General features: G+C 40.7%; 2 protein-coding genes and 1 pseudogene across 2 annotated transcripts; 2 read left to right on the plus strand and 1 right to left on the minus strand.

Annotated features, from left to right (window-relative positions):
- Positions 1 to 2,350: 2,350 nt before the first annotated feature.
- Positions 2,351 to 4,743, plus strand: LOC113686029 (uncharacterized). Its single transcript, XM_027203621.2, has 2 exons — positions 2,351 to 2,652; positions 4,150 to 4,743. Exons 1-2 carry the CDS (start codon positions 2,601 to 2,603, stop codon positions 4,470 to 4,472), a joined length of 375 nt encoding a protein of 124 aa, XP_027059422.2. The 5' UTR covers positions 2,351 to 2,600; the 3' UTR covers positions 4,473 to 4,743.
- Positions 4,744 to 5,832: 1,089 nt separating this feature from the next.
- On the minus strand, positions 5,833 to 8,775 carry LOC149042290 (uncharacterized; annotated as a pseudogene).
- Positions 8,776 to 9,872: 1,097 nt separating this feature from the next.
- LOC113686024 (uncharacterized) lies at positions 9,873 to 12,272 on the plus strand. The gene is made up of 2 exons (XM_027203616.2): positions 9,873 to 10,110; positions 11,670 to 12,272. Exons 1-2 carry the CDS (start codon positions 10,059 to 10,061, stop codon positions 11,990 to 11,992), a joined length of 375 nt encoding a protein of 124 aa, XP_027059417.2. The 5' UTR covers positions 9,873 to 10,058; the 3' UTR covers positions 11,993 to 12,272.
- The last annotated feature ends 3,393 nt before the right edge of the window (positions 12,273 to 15,665 follow it).

Genomic DNA, 15,665 nt, shown 5'->3' on the forward strand with positions numbered 1-15,665 from the left:
AATAAGCACCCCCTCTCTTATAAGTTCCCCCCTATTTAATAAGCACCCCTACGAGCTGGATTTGAGATTAATTTGGCAATTGGAAGAGGCTGCTTCCATGTCTTCCACTCAAAGAAAATTTTTGCACTACAGAAGAGGCCACGTTTCTCATAAGCATCATTTGATATGCCTACCAAAAATAATTGTGACTTAGCCATAGGTAAAAACAACGTAAACTTGACAATCATAAGTGGAGCTCCTTAGTTCCTTTAAACTTATAGTTGTATCTAATCTCAACAAACGCGGAATGATTCCTCTTAAACCAAATTTGAAAGTTAGAGCTCTCAACTTTTTCAGAGGCAAGGTTTGCCCCAATCCGTGTGTGTTTATTACAGAATAAATGCTTCTACTGAACGTTCCCTTCCCCGTTCTCCCTTTCCCGTTCCCCATTCTCCCATTCTCCCGTTGTCCCGTAATCCCGTTCCCCCGTACCCTTGTTCCCTCGTACTCCCGTTTCCCCATTCCCCCGTTCCCCCACTCCCCCGTACTCCCGTTCCCCTGTTCACCGTTCCCCCGTACTCCCGTTCTTCCGTTCCTCCGTACTTCCGTTCCCCCCGTAATTCCGTTTCCCTTGTTCTCCCGTTGTCCCGTTCCCTCGTTCTTCCGTTCCCTCGTTCTTCAGTTCCCCCCGTACTCCCGTTCCCCCGTACTCCCTTCCCCTGTACTCCCGTTCTCCCGTTCTCCCGCTCCCCCGTTCTCCCGTTCTCCCGTTTCCCCGTTCTCCAGTTCCCCCGTTCCCCCGTACTCCCGTTCCCCCGTTCTCCCGTTCCCCCGTTCCCCCGTTCCCCCGTTCTCCCGTTCCCCCGTTCCTCCGTTCCCCTGTTCTCCCGTTTCCCCGTTCTCCAGTTCCCCCGTACTCCCGTTCCCCCGTTCCTCCGTTCCTCCGTTCCTCCGTTCCTCCGTTCCTCCGTTCCTCCGTCCCTCGTTCCCCGCGTTCTCTTGTTCCGCGTTCTCTTGTTCCCCGTTCTCTCGATTTCCTGTTGTCCCCTTCCCTCGTTCCCCCTTATCCCGTTCCCTCGTTCCTCCGTTGCCCCGTTCTCTCGTTCTTCCGTTCCCTTGTTCTTCCGTTCCCCCGTTCATCCATTTTCCATTCTTCATTCTCCATTCCCCATTCCCCATACCCATTGCCCATTGCCCATTGCCCATTGCCCATTGCCCATTCCTCATTCTCTATTCTCCCATTATTAGACTACTGAGATCACGAAATTTCCGGTCTTAAGCGTAGTATTCACAAGCGCTATCGCAATTTTAATGTTTACACCTTTACTTTAAACACATTGTTGGTAGTTTTGTACAAAGCAATCTTCTCTCTTTTTCTCCTATTAGAAACACTCAAGTCACGCTTAAATTTGAGTGTCATGTCACGCATTGCACTTCGTAAATTGACTATTAGAACAGCACAACTTCAGCGCTGGATCATTTTTCAAATAACAGGTTTGCGTTTTATGGCTTAATGACACAATTTTTCTTTCACATAGCCAATGTATTGATTCATTAAATCCACACAATTGCAAATTACAGTATTACCCTTTTCGAAAATTCACAAATTAGGAATTCCCTTTTCGCAAATTAACGATTTGAGTTAATCTCGCAAATTATATTTTTTTCATTCCGTTTCGTTTCACAAATTATATTAAGCCCTCTCAGAGACAATGACGAGAAGATTTATATATTTCGCAATGACTCGAGAGAACACGAAATCTCTTTCTTATTTCTGAAACAGTCAAAGTTGTTAAGAGTCAGCTAACTGCAGGCCGGATCAAAATATTAAGCAAAAGAAAACACCGAACTATACAAATTATAAAAGTTAAAGTGTATAGAATGTGGTAAAATGGCACTTAAAGCTGGAAAACTGTGTATCTGAAAAGAGAGAAGATTGCTTTGTACAAAATAATCGATATGATCCATTAAAACTCCATTAATTAGTAGCATTTACTAATAAAACCGCCTCCCACCCCTCCCTGCGTACTAATAGTTCGTCTTCCACCCCTCCCCCAGTAACAACAGTTGGCCTCTCACCCCTCCCTGAGTACTAATAGACTGCATCCCAACCCCTCCCTAAGTACTAATGGACAACCTCCCCCTGATAAAATAGTACCCAAAAAATTGGTACAAAAACTGATCCAGTAAAAATGTTCCAAAAAATGGTCTAAAAAGAGTCCGACTGTTAATTGTTGCCCAGTGATTGGCAGCAAGATAACGTGATTTTACTGTGGTGATCGGAACAACTGTTCCATTGTCGCTTGATGATTGACAGCAATATTGCGTGTTTTATCATTGTTGTCTAGTGATTGACAGCAAAATAGTGTGATTTAACATAGAGAGAGACAACTGTTCAAAGTTGCCTAGTTACTGATACTGAATGACAGCAATATGGCATGATTTTGCGTCATAAACAATCGACTTTCAGGTACTTCTAAAACAACAGCAACACACTGGTCCCAGTTCAAACAAGTGCACCTGCTTCCACAGCTCTTCGTACTGCTGTTTCTTCGAGTCTGCTGGGGATACGCCTCCATTTTGCAGTTTGTGACCCCCAAGGAAATTTAGAGCCCTTCAAAATGAAGCTGTGGTTAATTGCTGCCATTACTCTCTCTTTTGGAGTTCAAGTCGGTACGTGATTTCAGTTTATCACATTATGTTTTTATGTGCGTACCCTTTCTGTCTGCATTTCTCTATTTTTGCGCCTACACAATCCGTAATTTTCGTAATGCCTTGGGCAAATTGCGTTATATCTTTTGAAACATTTCACTTCAAGTTTAGGGAAAAACTCGGTCGGAGTAAATTGCTTTTGCGAGGGAAGATTTTGCATTTGTTTTTTTTCAGTTTTATCATGTTTCTTTTTATCGCGTCAGCCATGAGTATGATAATTCAGTAATATCAGTCGGCGCCTTCCGGAGATGCCGCCGGCGGACATGGTTGAAACCTACATTTTATTTTCATTTTGATTTCGTGGGTCGCTCAAAACAGTAAGTAACAGTTATTAAACAAACACGCATTATTTTTCAAGATTAAACATACTATTGTATCGTTAAAAATCTCTAGGTGCAACCACCGCTTCTAGAAATAATCCTTTGCTGCTTGTGTCACCTGACCAAGGTTGAAGCGCATCGGGGCCTATCCGCATTAGCTTTTAAAATGTTATTTATGAAACAAGCTCTCTGTTATCACTTTCACTTAACAAGAGCGGATGGTTTGGTTCTCGCTTCGTAAGCAGACAGCTTTCAGCACCGGTACACTGTGGTCACCTGATCGCGCCTTCGAGTGACACTTCTGGCTGCTTCTTTGGATAAACGTTTGTCGCGACTTGAAAAATCTTCACCGAAGCTGAATAATTCTAAAACGCGCTGCCTACAAGCGTCATTCCAAGAATACAAACTGAAAAAAATCAACTGAAAAAATAATGCTAATCTTTTCAATCATTTCTCGAAAAAGCTATAACTAGCCTGATAATTGAAATGAGTTCAATTTGCCTTATGGAGCATAGTTTTTCAGCAAATTATCCTCAGTCGTGCAGTAAGTCAAGGGAAACTCTCAGGGTCTAAAATAACTGAGGAGAATGTGTTGCCTGTGCTATGACATTCGTAAATGATTAAAGACATTCTAGTATTCTTGGATAGGGACAATAAACAGTTGGTCCCGTCTCCTTCATCTTCTCTGTACTAGTTAGCGGGGGACGTTAAAGAATCCACGCACTTTTCGCAAAAAGAAGGGAAAGTACCTCCCAGTGTCGTGGTCTAAGCACACCATAGGCAGCATTTTGTCAAGGATCTGATTGAGACTTTTTTAAAAGTCAAGAGACACACCTCAAGAAGAAGCATGTGGAGGTGTTACAGTAGTATACAGAGAAAAAAATATCGGGATAAATTTATGCCTTTAATCCCATTGTTTGCCCGCCCGTGCGGACAAGGCATTGGTTTTCAAACTTAAAGCTTTCGTATAACAACACACTCGGCTGAGTCTCGTGCGCCACTGTTTCATTCTTATCACATTTTGACGACGTTTGTGATATTTTACAGAACAGATGTACAGCAACATGAAATGAATGTTAAATGAATGGTTAAGTTTTATTAATGCATTTCTCACTGTTTTTTTGTTTTCTTTATTCAGTGTTGAGCTTGAAGTGTTTGTCCTGCACCAGTAAGAAGTCATGGGATGACTGTAAAGGAAAAAGCATCTCCTGCAAGGCTCCGGAAACCGATGCATGTATTAAGATTTACTTGAAATCTGGTTCAAGGGAATTATTTGCAAGAGGTTGCAGTACCAATGCTGGCTGTCACACGGAAACCAACCCTTTTTGTAAAGAAGCCAACGAGTGTGACATCTATTGCTGCAACGGTGACGACTGCAATGCTGGCACAGCAACCCACACCAGCGGTGTTCTGTTGCTGTCATGCGCCCTGGCCTCTCTTGTGATCTTTTTCAAAGCTTAATTTGAGGTCACGTACGGGTAATGAGCAGTGCTGTAACTAAGTATAACACTTTTGTAATGTAATGAATGTCACACTAAGCCTAGAGACAATGATGTTTATGTAGACAATTGCTTTGAATAGCTAGGATATGTAGTTGAGTAGATTTACTTGTTGGTCTGCTAAAGAGCATAAAGCAATTTTTTTTCGTTTAGTGTGTGGCAGTTATAGAAGTATAGGAGCGTTAATAATTCCTTTAAATCATACAGCGCTGAAAATATAATTATGCCTTTTTTCACCTTTCCTGTATGGTTCTCTGCGTTTGTCTATACTGAACACGGGGCCGTCAACGGGGAGATGGCTTTTACGACTAACAGTTAACGGTTTACGGCTAACAAAAGCTCTGTTGACATGGGCTACTTATTAGCCTCAAAAGAGCAAAAAATAAAACTCTTGAGACCACCCTGAAGGCTCCTTTGCCCGCATTTGATCAGTGGAGGAAGCTGTAATACATTTACAAGTCGGGGAACTGATTGTCCCTTTTCTAGTCGGATTTCTACCCTGGAGTCAGCTGAGACTACATAATAGAGGTCGAATTGACCTCAAGTCTTGGTATAGGTAATAAAATGATATCGATCGCAATTTTTATAGGTAATAACATGATTTCGAGTTGTAAATGTTTCTTTTCAAGCTAGAGTTAAAATCTCGATTCCCGAGTTGATACACTCGCATGCGATGAACACCAAGCCAATACTAGGATCTTTTTTTTCTTCATTCCTTTCCTATTCCTTAGGGCGTTCTTATATCGAAGCGGTCAACTGCAATCAATACTTGAAGGAATTACCTAAGTATTGTGCGATCATAGCTTAATCTCGCAAATTACATTTTTTCCTTCCGTTTTGTTTCGCAAATTATAGTAAGCCCTCTCAGAGACAATGAGCAAAAGATTTCTATATTTGGCAAAGACTCGAGAGAACATGAAATCTCTTTCTAATTTCTGAAACAGTCAAAGTTGATCAGTGTCAGCTAACTGCAGGCCAGATCAAAATATTATGCAAAAAAAGAGAAAAAAGCCGAACTATACAAATAAAGTTAAAGTGCGTAGGCTGTGGGCAAATGGCACTTTAAGCTGGAAAACTGTGTATCTGAAAAGAGAGAAGATTGCTTTGTACAAAATAATTTTTATGATCCATTAAAACTCCATTAATTAATAGCATTTACTAATAAAACCACCTCCCAACCTCCTTGCGTACTAACAGTTCGTCTTTCACCCCTCCCCCAGTAACAACAGTTGGCCTCTTACTAGGCTTGAGTCGATTGTGCCCGTAAAACTGGCATATTATGCTCCTCACACTGCTCAAAAGTTCTGAAATTTATGCTCGAGTTATGCTCGTTTCTCTAAATTAAACACAAACAAACAGCAACTGATTACTTATCTGATGGCTGCAGCCCATCATTTTAATAAACCAATTATCAAAGAATGTGTCGTTACAAGTTTCCCCTGCATTTGTTCCTCAGAATTGATAAACATACTCATCATTTTTCAATCAATGGAGCTTCTTAGGTCAAAGTAAGGAGTAATACAAATGAATGAATGAATGAATGAATGAGTATTTATATACCGCACATATCACATACTGTCTCAAGGCGGTTTACAATTCTAATTGAGTGAGATCGAACGTCAGCTTGTAAAGGCGCCTCTGGCTGCCGCTATCAGTCCATATTTGATCTCACTCACCCACCCAGCCCATGCATGAAATGTACAATGAAACAACAGATAGACCACCACACCGGGAACTACGCCCCCTACTCTTTTCGACAAGTGTGTGGGTTCTTTAACGTCCCCTGCTGACCATGTAACACTGAAGATGCAGGAGACGGGGCCTACGGTTTATAGTCCTTATCCGAGAAGACTTGAATGTCTAACCATTTGCTGGTACAATTACAAAGGCAGCACATTCTCCTCAGTTATTTTAAGACCCTGAGTGTTGGTCCGGTCTGGGGCTCGAACCCTCGACCTCCCGCACAGCAGACTGGCGCTCTACCAACTGAGCTAACCAGGCGGCGGTTAGTAGTAATTCTACCGGAGCATGGTCTTGCGAGTCGTTGAAAGAGGAGTTAATTTTTAAGAATACTCTTTCTGCAGCAGCAGATGAGGGTTGTACTAGGAGAACCTTCCTGACCGCAGACGGCCAATGTGGCAATCGATCTGAGTGCTGTCGTCACCACTTCACTTTGTCTTCTTCGCAGGCCATTATGACGTTATGGGCTGCACCAACATAGTTAGGCAGTTCCGTGATTAAGGCATTTATTACATGGTTACTGTCCAAAAACGGAAATAATCGAGGCCGTGTACAGTTGCTGGCGTAGGTTGCAGCCATTGCGTAGCTTCCAGGCACATTATTCTAGCAGCCTTGAATGCGCTCAACTTGTTATACAAATCTGCATTGAATTTTCGCAAAAACCACTGAATTCCAGGCTCGACACTCCTTTTGGCTTCCTGTTCCAGTGCTGCAACATTTTTTGTAGGATCTCTAGCCGCTATAGCGACAGCTACTGCGTGGACATTTCGGAAATGTGGCACCTGACATTCGCGGCCGTTTGTAATCTCTCGAAGCACGAGAAGACTAGTGAGCCATCTCCCTCTAAAACGTAAGTGGCTTTGACGAGCGGTTCACCCACATCAACGATGGCTGCTAGCTCAAGCTTAAGGCTCAGAACTTTATCTGGATCAGACAGGCAGTCGACCAGTTGACGTGAAATTTGGGGAGCAACGTTTTCTCTTCAAGCATTAGCCACGAATTCTTGTAAGTCACCAAACTACTCCATGAGTTGTTTGTAGACTTCCCACTTCGACCACCTTGAGTCTCGGAGTAACTCTTCGATTTAAATCCGGTGTTGTTCCTGCCACATAAGCCTCGCTCTGTGGCTATGCCCAAATAGGCGGATCCACAGCTTGCCAAATTCAGTTCGGAATAACAAAGTGATTACCGACATTGTCCAGATTGTAAGAAAAACAAACCACATTGAATGTTTTAGGGAATATGAAATGGATGCGATTTAAGGCTGCTTGGTTTACGCTGGCGCCGTCTCTCTCATGGCCGCTATCAATGAATCTGCTCTCACACCATAGTCGACAGATAAACATTCGTTGAGAACTTGGGCAAACTCGTCACCCTTTACTGATTTGACACAAACATCAATTCTGATCAGTCGTTGCACAATACACCAATTGACCTCGCTCCCAATGTGTGGCTTCATAGCTCAGTTGGTAGAGCATCGCACCGGTATCGCGGAGGTCACGGGTTCGAATCCCGTTGAAGCCCTGATTTTTTTCAGGCTTCTTCTTTCCAATTGCTTAAATTGGAAAATTTACTGCGATGATCACATTTCACTTTCATCTACAACCGCAGTACAAATATGAATTATTTCATATAAAAACTTCACAACACCAATTATCGTTGACAAAACGGACCACGATCACGATCGCCTCCCTGTCTCGTGCTTCTATCAAAGAAAATGGAAAGATCCCTTGTAAATTCCCCGCCACTGCCATCAAATGGTTCTCGGCGAATTTCCGCTTTAATCCTCTGTATCTCTTGCTTGTATATCATTGGAATGTACTCCTTCGTGTTAGAATTATGACTAAGACGATAGCCTTACCTTTTAAGGAGGGGTCGGAGTTTGTCTATCTTTCGTAAAGGGATTCCAGCTTTAGGAAACTCCTCTACCACCTGTAACAATATGCTCTCTCCTCAACTGGCAACGTCCTTGCTCTGTGTATTCATGACCAGAAATCGTATACAGTCAGCGGCTTGAACGGCAGGCGCGTAAATTTCGGACGGACGGACGGACGAAGGAAAAATCGTTCGAAGGGGTATTACAGCAGCTTAAATGCTCTTGGTTCTGCAGATTTCATGAAGAGTAGATCGAAAATAAGGGGCTCTTTGTACGACATTGCTTGAAGAACTAAAAGTGTTCGACAAGGATCCGTTCGACGAGGAGGACGCCATCTTTTATCTTGGATCTCAGTCAACTCGCCAGCGAGTCGTACGAGTAGGGCCTGAAACCAAGAAACGTTACAACGACCGCAATGAATCCATTGTGGGCGCAATCCATTATTAGCAGGAAACATTCCAGAAACACGATTCAGTCAAGAGAAGTATATTCAATACAAAATTACGAAAATTGTTCACATCGTGGAAGTAAAAAAGCATATTATGTCAGCAGTGCTTTTCTTTAAAAAAAGTTTTAAATTATGCTCATTTTGCCAAATTATGCTCAAAATTATGCCGGTACAATCGACTCAAGCCTACCTCGTACCCATCCCTGAGTACTGATAGACTACATCCCACCCCTCCCTAAGTACTTATGGTCTACCTCCCCCCGATAAAATGGTCCCAAAAAGATGGCCAAGAAATTTGTCCAAGAACTGATCAAAAAAAGGGTCCAAAAACTGGTCCAAAAAATGGTCCAAAAACAGTCCAATAGTCCAGGGGTCTAATAGTCCGGTCCAAATTTACACTATGTCCAAATCAGGTACCTTGGGCGAGACTAATGAATTTCCGCCCAACGGGAGGGAGCTTGTGGTCATTCATCTGATGTGGCTGTCAACTGAAATCAGAACACTCGTGCCTCTTGTCTCCACGAAACAAGATGGTTACCTTTCTCAACCGGCCGGCGTTTCATCTGACAGGTTTTCCTCCTTCAAACGATCCAAGTATGGTGAATTTCCTACCTTTCTACCTTGTGAATGCAAAGGACTTAGCCCTATAAAAAACAATGTTCATATCTCCCGGCATGTCACTTAAATAGAGTTATTCGCGTGTTTCACATTACTGTAACGAGCTATAATTGTACTCGTTAAATAACCAATCATTTGAAGTCGCTTAACGACTTCTGTCACCAAAATACCCTCAAAAATGTTAAGCGGGGCAACCAACGTCGTGAAAACACAAAAGGTAAATGTGCTGAGGAGCAATTGTTCATTGTTGCTAAGTGATTGACAGCATTATAGCGTGAGTCTACCCTGGTAAGGAAAGACTGTTAACCCTTTAACTCCCATGAGTGACCAAGACAGAATTTCTCCTTACAATATCAACACAGAATCAAGCAGACTACAAGTTGATCCAATACCAAATTCTTCAAATTGAAATCGTAAGTATTTTATGGCAGACAGTAAGGAGAGTTACTAATGAGGTCTTGGGAGTTAAAGGGTTAATTGTTACCCAGTGATTGAAAGCAGGATAGCGTGATTTTATTGTGATGAGGAACAACTGTTCCATCGCTGCGTGGTGATTGACAGTAATATAGCGTGATTTTATCATTTGTGCTTAGTGATTAAAAGCAAAATAGCGTGATTTTAACATGGAGAGAAACAATTGTTCAAAGTTGCCTAGTTACTGATACTGACTGACAGCAATATGGCATGATTTTGCGTCACAAACAGTCGAATTTCAGGTACTTTTAAAACAACAGCAACACACCGGCCCCAGTTCAAACAAGTGCACCTGCTTCCACAGCTCTTCGTACTGCTGTTTCGTCGAGTCTGCTGGGGATACGCCTCCATTTTGCAGTTTGTACCCCCAAAGAAACATAGAGCCCTTCAAAATGAAGCTGTGGTTAATTGCTGTTATTATTCTCTCTATTGGAGTTCAAGCCGGTACGTGATTTCAGTTTATCACATTATGTTTTTATGTGCATACCCTTTCTGTCTGCATTTCTCTATTTTTGCGCCTACTCGCCATTTACAATCCGTAATTTTCGTAATGCCTTGCGCAAATTGCGTTTTATCTTTTGAAACATTTCGTTTCAAGTTAAGAGAAAATTTCGGCGAGATTTGAAAAATGAAGCGAACTTCGGTCGGATTAAATTGCTTTTGCGAGGGAAGATTTTACATTTGTTTTTTTTTTCAGTTTTATCATGTTCCTTTTGTCGCTTCAGCCATGAGTATGATAATTCAGTAACATCAGTCGGCGCCTTCCGGAGATGCCACCGGCGGAAATGGTTGAAACCTACATGTTATTTTCATTTTGAAATCATGGGTCGCTCAAAACAGCAAGGAACAAGACACTTTTTAAAAATCTTCATCATTCGAACTAAAAACAAACACTTGCATTATTTTTCAAGATTAAATATACTACTGAATTGCTTAAAAATTTCAAGGTGCAACCACCGCTTCTAGAAATAATCTTTTGCTGCTTGTGTTACCTGACAAGAGTGGATGGTTTGTTTCCCACCTCGTAGGCAGACAGCTTTCAGTACAGGTACACTTTAGTCACCTGGCCGCACCTTCGAGCCTGAGTGACACTTCTGGCTGCACCTTTAATTTGGGTAAACATTTGTCGCGACTTGAAAATTTTCCACCGAAGCTGAATAATCCTAAAACGCGCCGCCTACAAGTTTCATCCTAAGAATACAAACTGAAAAAAATCAACTAAAAAATAAGGCTAATCTTTTCAATCATTTCTCTCAAAAGTTATAACCAGCCTGATAATTGAAATGAGTTCAATTTACCCTTCTGGAGCATAGTTTTTCAGCAAATTATCCTCAGTCGTGCAGTAAGTCAAGGGAAACTCTCAGGGTCTAAAAAAAACTGAGGAGAATGTGTTGCCTGTGCTATGACATTCGTAAATGATTAAAGACATTCTAGTATTCTTGGATAAGGACAATAAACAGTAGCTCCCGTCTCCTTCATCTTCTCTGTACTAGTTAGCGGGGGACGTTAAAGAATCCACGCACTTTTCGCAAAAAGAAGGGAAAGTACCTCCCAGTGTCGTGGTCTAATTAAGCACACCATAGGCAGTATTTTGTCAAGGATCTGAGTGAGACTTTTTAAAAGTCAAGAGACACACCTCAAGAAGAAGCATGTGGAGGTGTTACAGTAGTATACACAGAAAAAAACAGCTCACAGTGATGTACGATATCACTCCTTTTTCGGGTGTTGGCAGAATTTGATAATATTAACCGTAGATACATAAATAAGCTAAAAATATCGGATAAATTTATGCTTTTAATCCGAGTGTTTGCCCGCCCGTGCGGACAGGGCATCGGTTTTTAAACTTAAAGCTTTCGGCTGAGCGTTGTGCGTTACTTTTCCATTCTTATCACATTTTGACGACATCTGTGATTTATTACTGAACACATACACAGCAACATAGAATAAATTTGTTAAGTAAATGATTAAGTTTTATTAATGCATTTTCACTGTTTTTTTTTCAGTGTTGAGCTTGAAGTGTTTGTCCTGCTTAAGTGACAAGTCATGGGATGACTGTAAAGGAAAAAGCAAGTCCTGCGTGGCTCCGGTTACCGATGATTGTATTAAGATGTACTTGAAATCTAGTTCAGAGGAATTATTCATGAGAGGTTGCAGTACCAGTGATAACTGTGACACGAACATCAACGCTCTTTGTAGAGACGCCTACGAGTGTGACATCTATTGCTGTAACGGAGACGACTGCAATGCTAGCACGGCAACCCACATCAGCGGTGTTCTGTTACTGTCATGCGCCCTGGCATCTCTTTCGATCTCTTTCAAAGCCTGATTTGAGGTCACGTACGGCTAATTAGAAGTGCTGTAACTAAGTATACCGCTTTTGTAACGTAACGAATGCAAAACTAAGCCTGGGTACAGTAATGTTTATGTAGACAATTGCTTTGAATAGCTAGGATATGTAGTTGAGTAGATTTACTTGTTGGTTTGCTAAAGAGCATAAAGCAATTTTTTTTTCCTTTTGTGTGCAGCAGTGGTAGAAGTATAGGAACGTTTGTAATTTCTTTAAATGATGCAGCACTGAAAATATAATCATACCTTTTTTACCTTTACTGTACGGTTCTCTGAGTTGTGTACACTGAATACGGGACCGTCAACGGGGTGATGGCTTTTACGGCTAACGGTTAAAATTTTGACCATTTTAATTCTTTTCTATTACGGTACTCTCCAAATGACACATCATAGATGTAGACATCGTAGACTTTTTTTAACGACTAACGGCTAAAAATTTGTCCATTTTTACGCCTAACGGAATTAATCCCATTGAGACCCTCATAATAGCGTTATTAATATTTTTTTGTGAATTTCCCTAAAAGCCTTTTAAATGCGAAGTTTTTCTCCAACCTTTGTTCTGTGGGGAATAAGTAAAGAACCCACACTGTCGCTTTTCTAATTTCTCAGATCCTCTCGCGGACGCAACAGAGATATATCCCAGACTGACAAAAACTACAATCCATTGTTATCTTATCTTATGGACACACCTTGATCAAACGTAAGCTGATTGGCTATAAAGATCTTTCAGACAAAAGAGAAACAAGCTTATTCATTAGAGTAGACAGAACGTGACGCTCGATTTCTGGGCCGATATTTCACAATCATTACATCAACATGAGCTTAAATCACTACTAAGTAACCTATTTCCGACAGTCCCCTCTCTTCTTTTATAGGTACGTATTTTCTCGTTCCGATCGCTTTAGGAATGCCCTCAATACCAGTTTTCATCAGTATTAGGCGAAGTTGCCAATTCGCAGAGGCCTGTTCACCACCTCAGAAACAAAAGATGACGAATGTGAATTTCTATGAACTTAGAAAACTGTTCATTGCAAGAAAGACCGCACCGTTATTTTGTTCTTTTTGAAATAATTGTTTCAGAAACGACAACACTAAAACATTGAATTTGAAAATCTCATAATGGCTTCTTAGCTTCTATAAACTGTTGGAATCTCAGTAGATGTTAAATACTTCCAGTGGAACCAAATTTGAAAGTTAGAACTCTCTGCTTTCTCAAGAACAAGGTCTGCCCTGGTTCATGCTAATCAGCTTCGGGTCTGGAAATTGGTCCGGAACAATCCCAATTTTAAGGTAAGAGCAATTTTGTAGAGGTGAACTTTTTCATGATACTAGTTCAGCGTATGTCTGAAGAGTTACTGGGGTTAGAACTTACCTTTTTCCAATCTGTGACCAGATGGGCGTGGTTGTCATGAATGAAATTTCAATGGCTTCATTTGTTATCAAACTCAAAACAGACACTGATCCTGGAAAACCGAATCAGAAAGCTCTATTGACATGGGCAACTTACTTGCCTCAAAAGAGCAGAAAATAAAACTCTTGAGACCATCCTGAAGGCTCCTTTGCCAGCATTTGATCAGTGGAGGAAGCTGTAACACATCTGCAGGCAGGGAAAGATCGTTCCTTTCGATTCGCAAGTCTACCCTGGAGTCAGCTTACCGGCCGCAAAATGGAGGTCGAATTGACGTTAAGACTTGGTATAGGTAATAATATATCATCGATTGCAATTTTCATCGGTAATAACATTATTTCGAGTTGTAAATGTTTCTTTTTAAGGTAGAGTTGAAAACTCGATTCCCGGGTTGATACACGCGTATGCCATAAACTCCAAACCAATGTGTAGGATCTTTTTTTTCTTTATTCCATTTCCTATTCTTTGGGGCGTTCTGATATCGAAGCGGTCAAATGAAATCATTACTCGAGGGAATTATCTAAGTAGTGTGTGATCATAGCTTAAGAATAATGTAAATTTTGGAAACGAGCACGTGGCAATTAAAAGAGCCAAAACAAGCGATAAGCTTCGCTTTGAAGAAGAAATACGAGCTAGATAACATAATCACAAAACAAGTTATTGCTTACCAACGTTTGCGGGTCTTGATTATTTCATCGAGGATTACGGTCTAACCTGTCTTCCATTCAAAAAACGATCTTGACCACACGGGGTCTTAATATCCTGAACTGAAACGCTATAATTTTCTGTCCAAAAAGAACTTATCACGGAGGCGTCAGTCTAAACAAGAAAATATTTCGCAGCTTCTCTCGTAAGCGGTAACATTTAGCTTTGACTGAAGCAGTTACACGAGTGCGATGTGGCGTTAATAAGCACGAGGTAATTTTTTTCAAAGACAACAAAATTGCAAGAACCCTTGGGGCAAGTGTAATTTGTTGTCTGAAAAATTTACAAGACTGGTACCCCATTCACCACAGGAAAAAATATTTAGTTAAACCTGATTTAACTGTATGAAAATCAGAAACAGAGAACTGAAAACTGAATTTTCCATAGGATTTTAGTAATCACTAACTTGTATTTTCAGTGTGTTACATGTGAAGTTGACAAACAGTAGTTGAAATATCTCCAAGGAAGAATGAAATTTTAAATGTGTGAACGAACAGCTTTTAATGGGTTTTAAACAAAGGCCAAATTAGAATCTTCACGTGTAGCAACTCCAGTTCCAGATTATCAGGCAAGCGAATAAAAGTTTTATTTAATAAGTTTCCCCGACTGACTCATAATCCTGGTCATCGCTTTGACTTTCAACTTCACTTTGTTTACATGAAAATATTTTGGAACTACTCCTGCACACAACCAACACAATTTCAAAGCCATTTCGAAGTCAGTCATTATTCGGGAATACGGAAACTGTTAAGACATTTGAACAGTTTCAAAGATCAGAATTATTTGTTTTTATTCGGCTATAAATCAGTTGGAATAAGATAAGTCGTTGTGATGTAATATTTTTTTCGTGCAAAACAGCGTGCTACCTAATAGCGAAGCTGTTGTAGGTTCAGTTTGCACTCAATTGAACCAATGAAATAAACGTAAATGCAAATATGTACATAACACTGTAAACAACTTTTATGAACCGAAATATCGACAACTATTTCAGAAGATGTTGAAGCCAAACTATTGCGACTTAAAAACCAAAAGGATACCATCATCTTAAGTCATTGTTCGTATTATCAGCGAACAAAATACGATGCCAGACTTTATATTCCCTAGCTGGTTTCAGGGGACTTTGTCAAAGTGAATTTTGTTGCAAATCGTTGAATACTAAAAAGATGTTTGCGAAAAAAGGAAGCCATTTTAGTTAAGATGACTGTAAACTATGTCAATTTAACTTAAAAATCTCCACTTCGACTGAAAATCATTATGAAACATTTCATTTTCTTTTTAATTTCTGAATGATGCAACTGTTGTGTAATCTGCTGAGTAAACACCTACTCTGACAATCTTTAGTTACCCTGCAGCCAAAACTGCTGTTTACTGGTTTTTTTTTTGTTTTGTTTTTTTTGTTTTCGTTGAAAAGCAAAAAATTCATTCATTTTGTAGACTAATGGACATTGTACGAGAGAAAAAACTGTCAGCGTCTTTCGCGACGTACAGGGTTTAAAAGTTGTTATTTGACTTTGTGTTAGCTGCCTGGGAAACGACCTTG

This window comes from Pocillopora damicornis, chromosome 7 (assembly GCF_964200805.1).
Source record: "Pocillopora damicornis chromosome 7, jaPocDami1.2, whole genome shotgun sequence".
NCBI classification, from domain to species: domain Eukaryota; kingdom Metazoa; phylum Cnidaria; class Anthozoa; order Scleractinia; family Pocilloporidae; genus Pocillopora; species Pocillopora damicornis.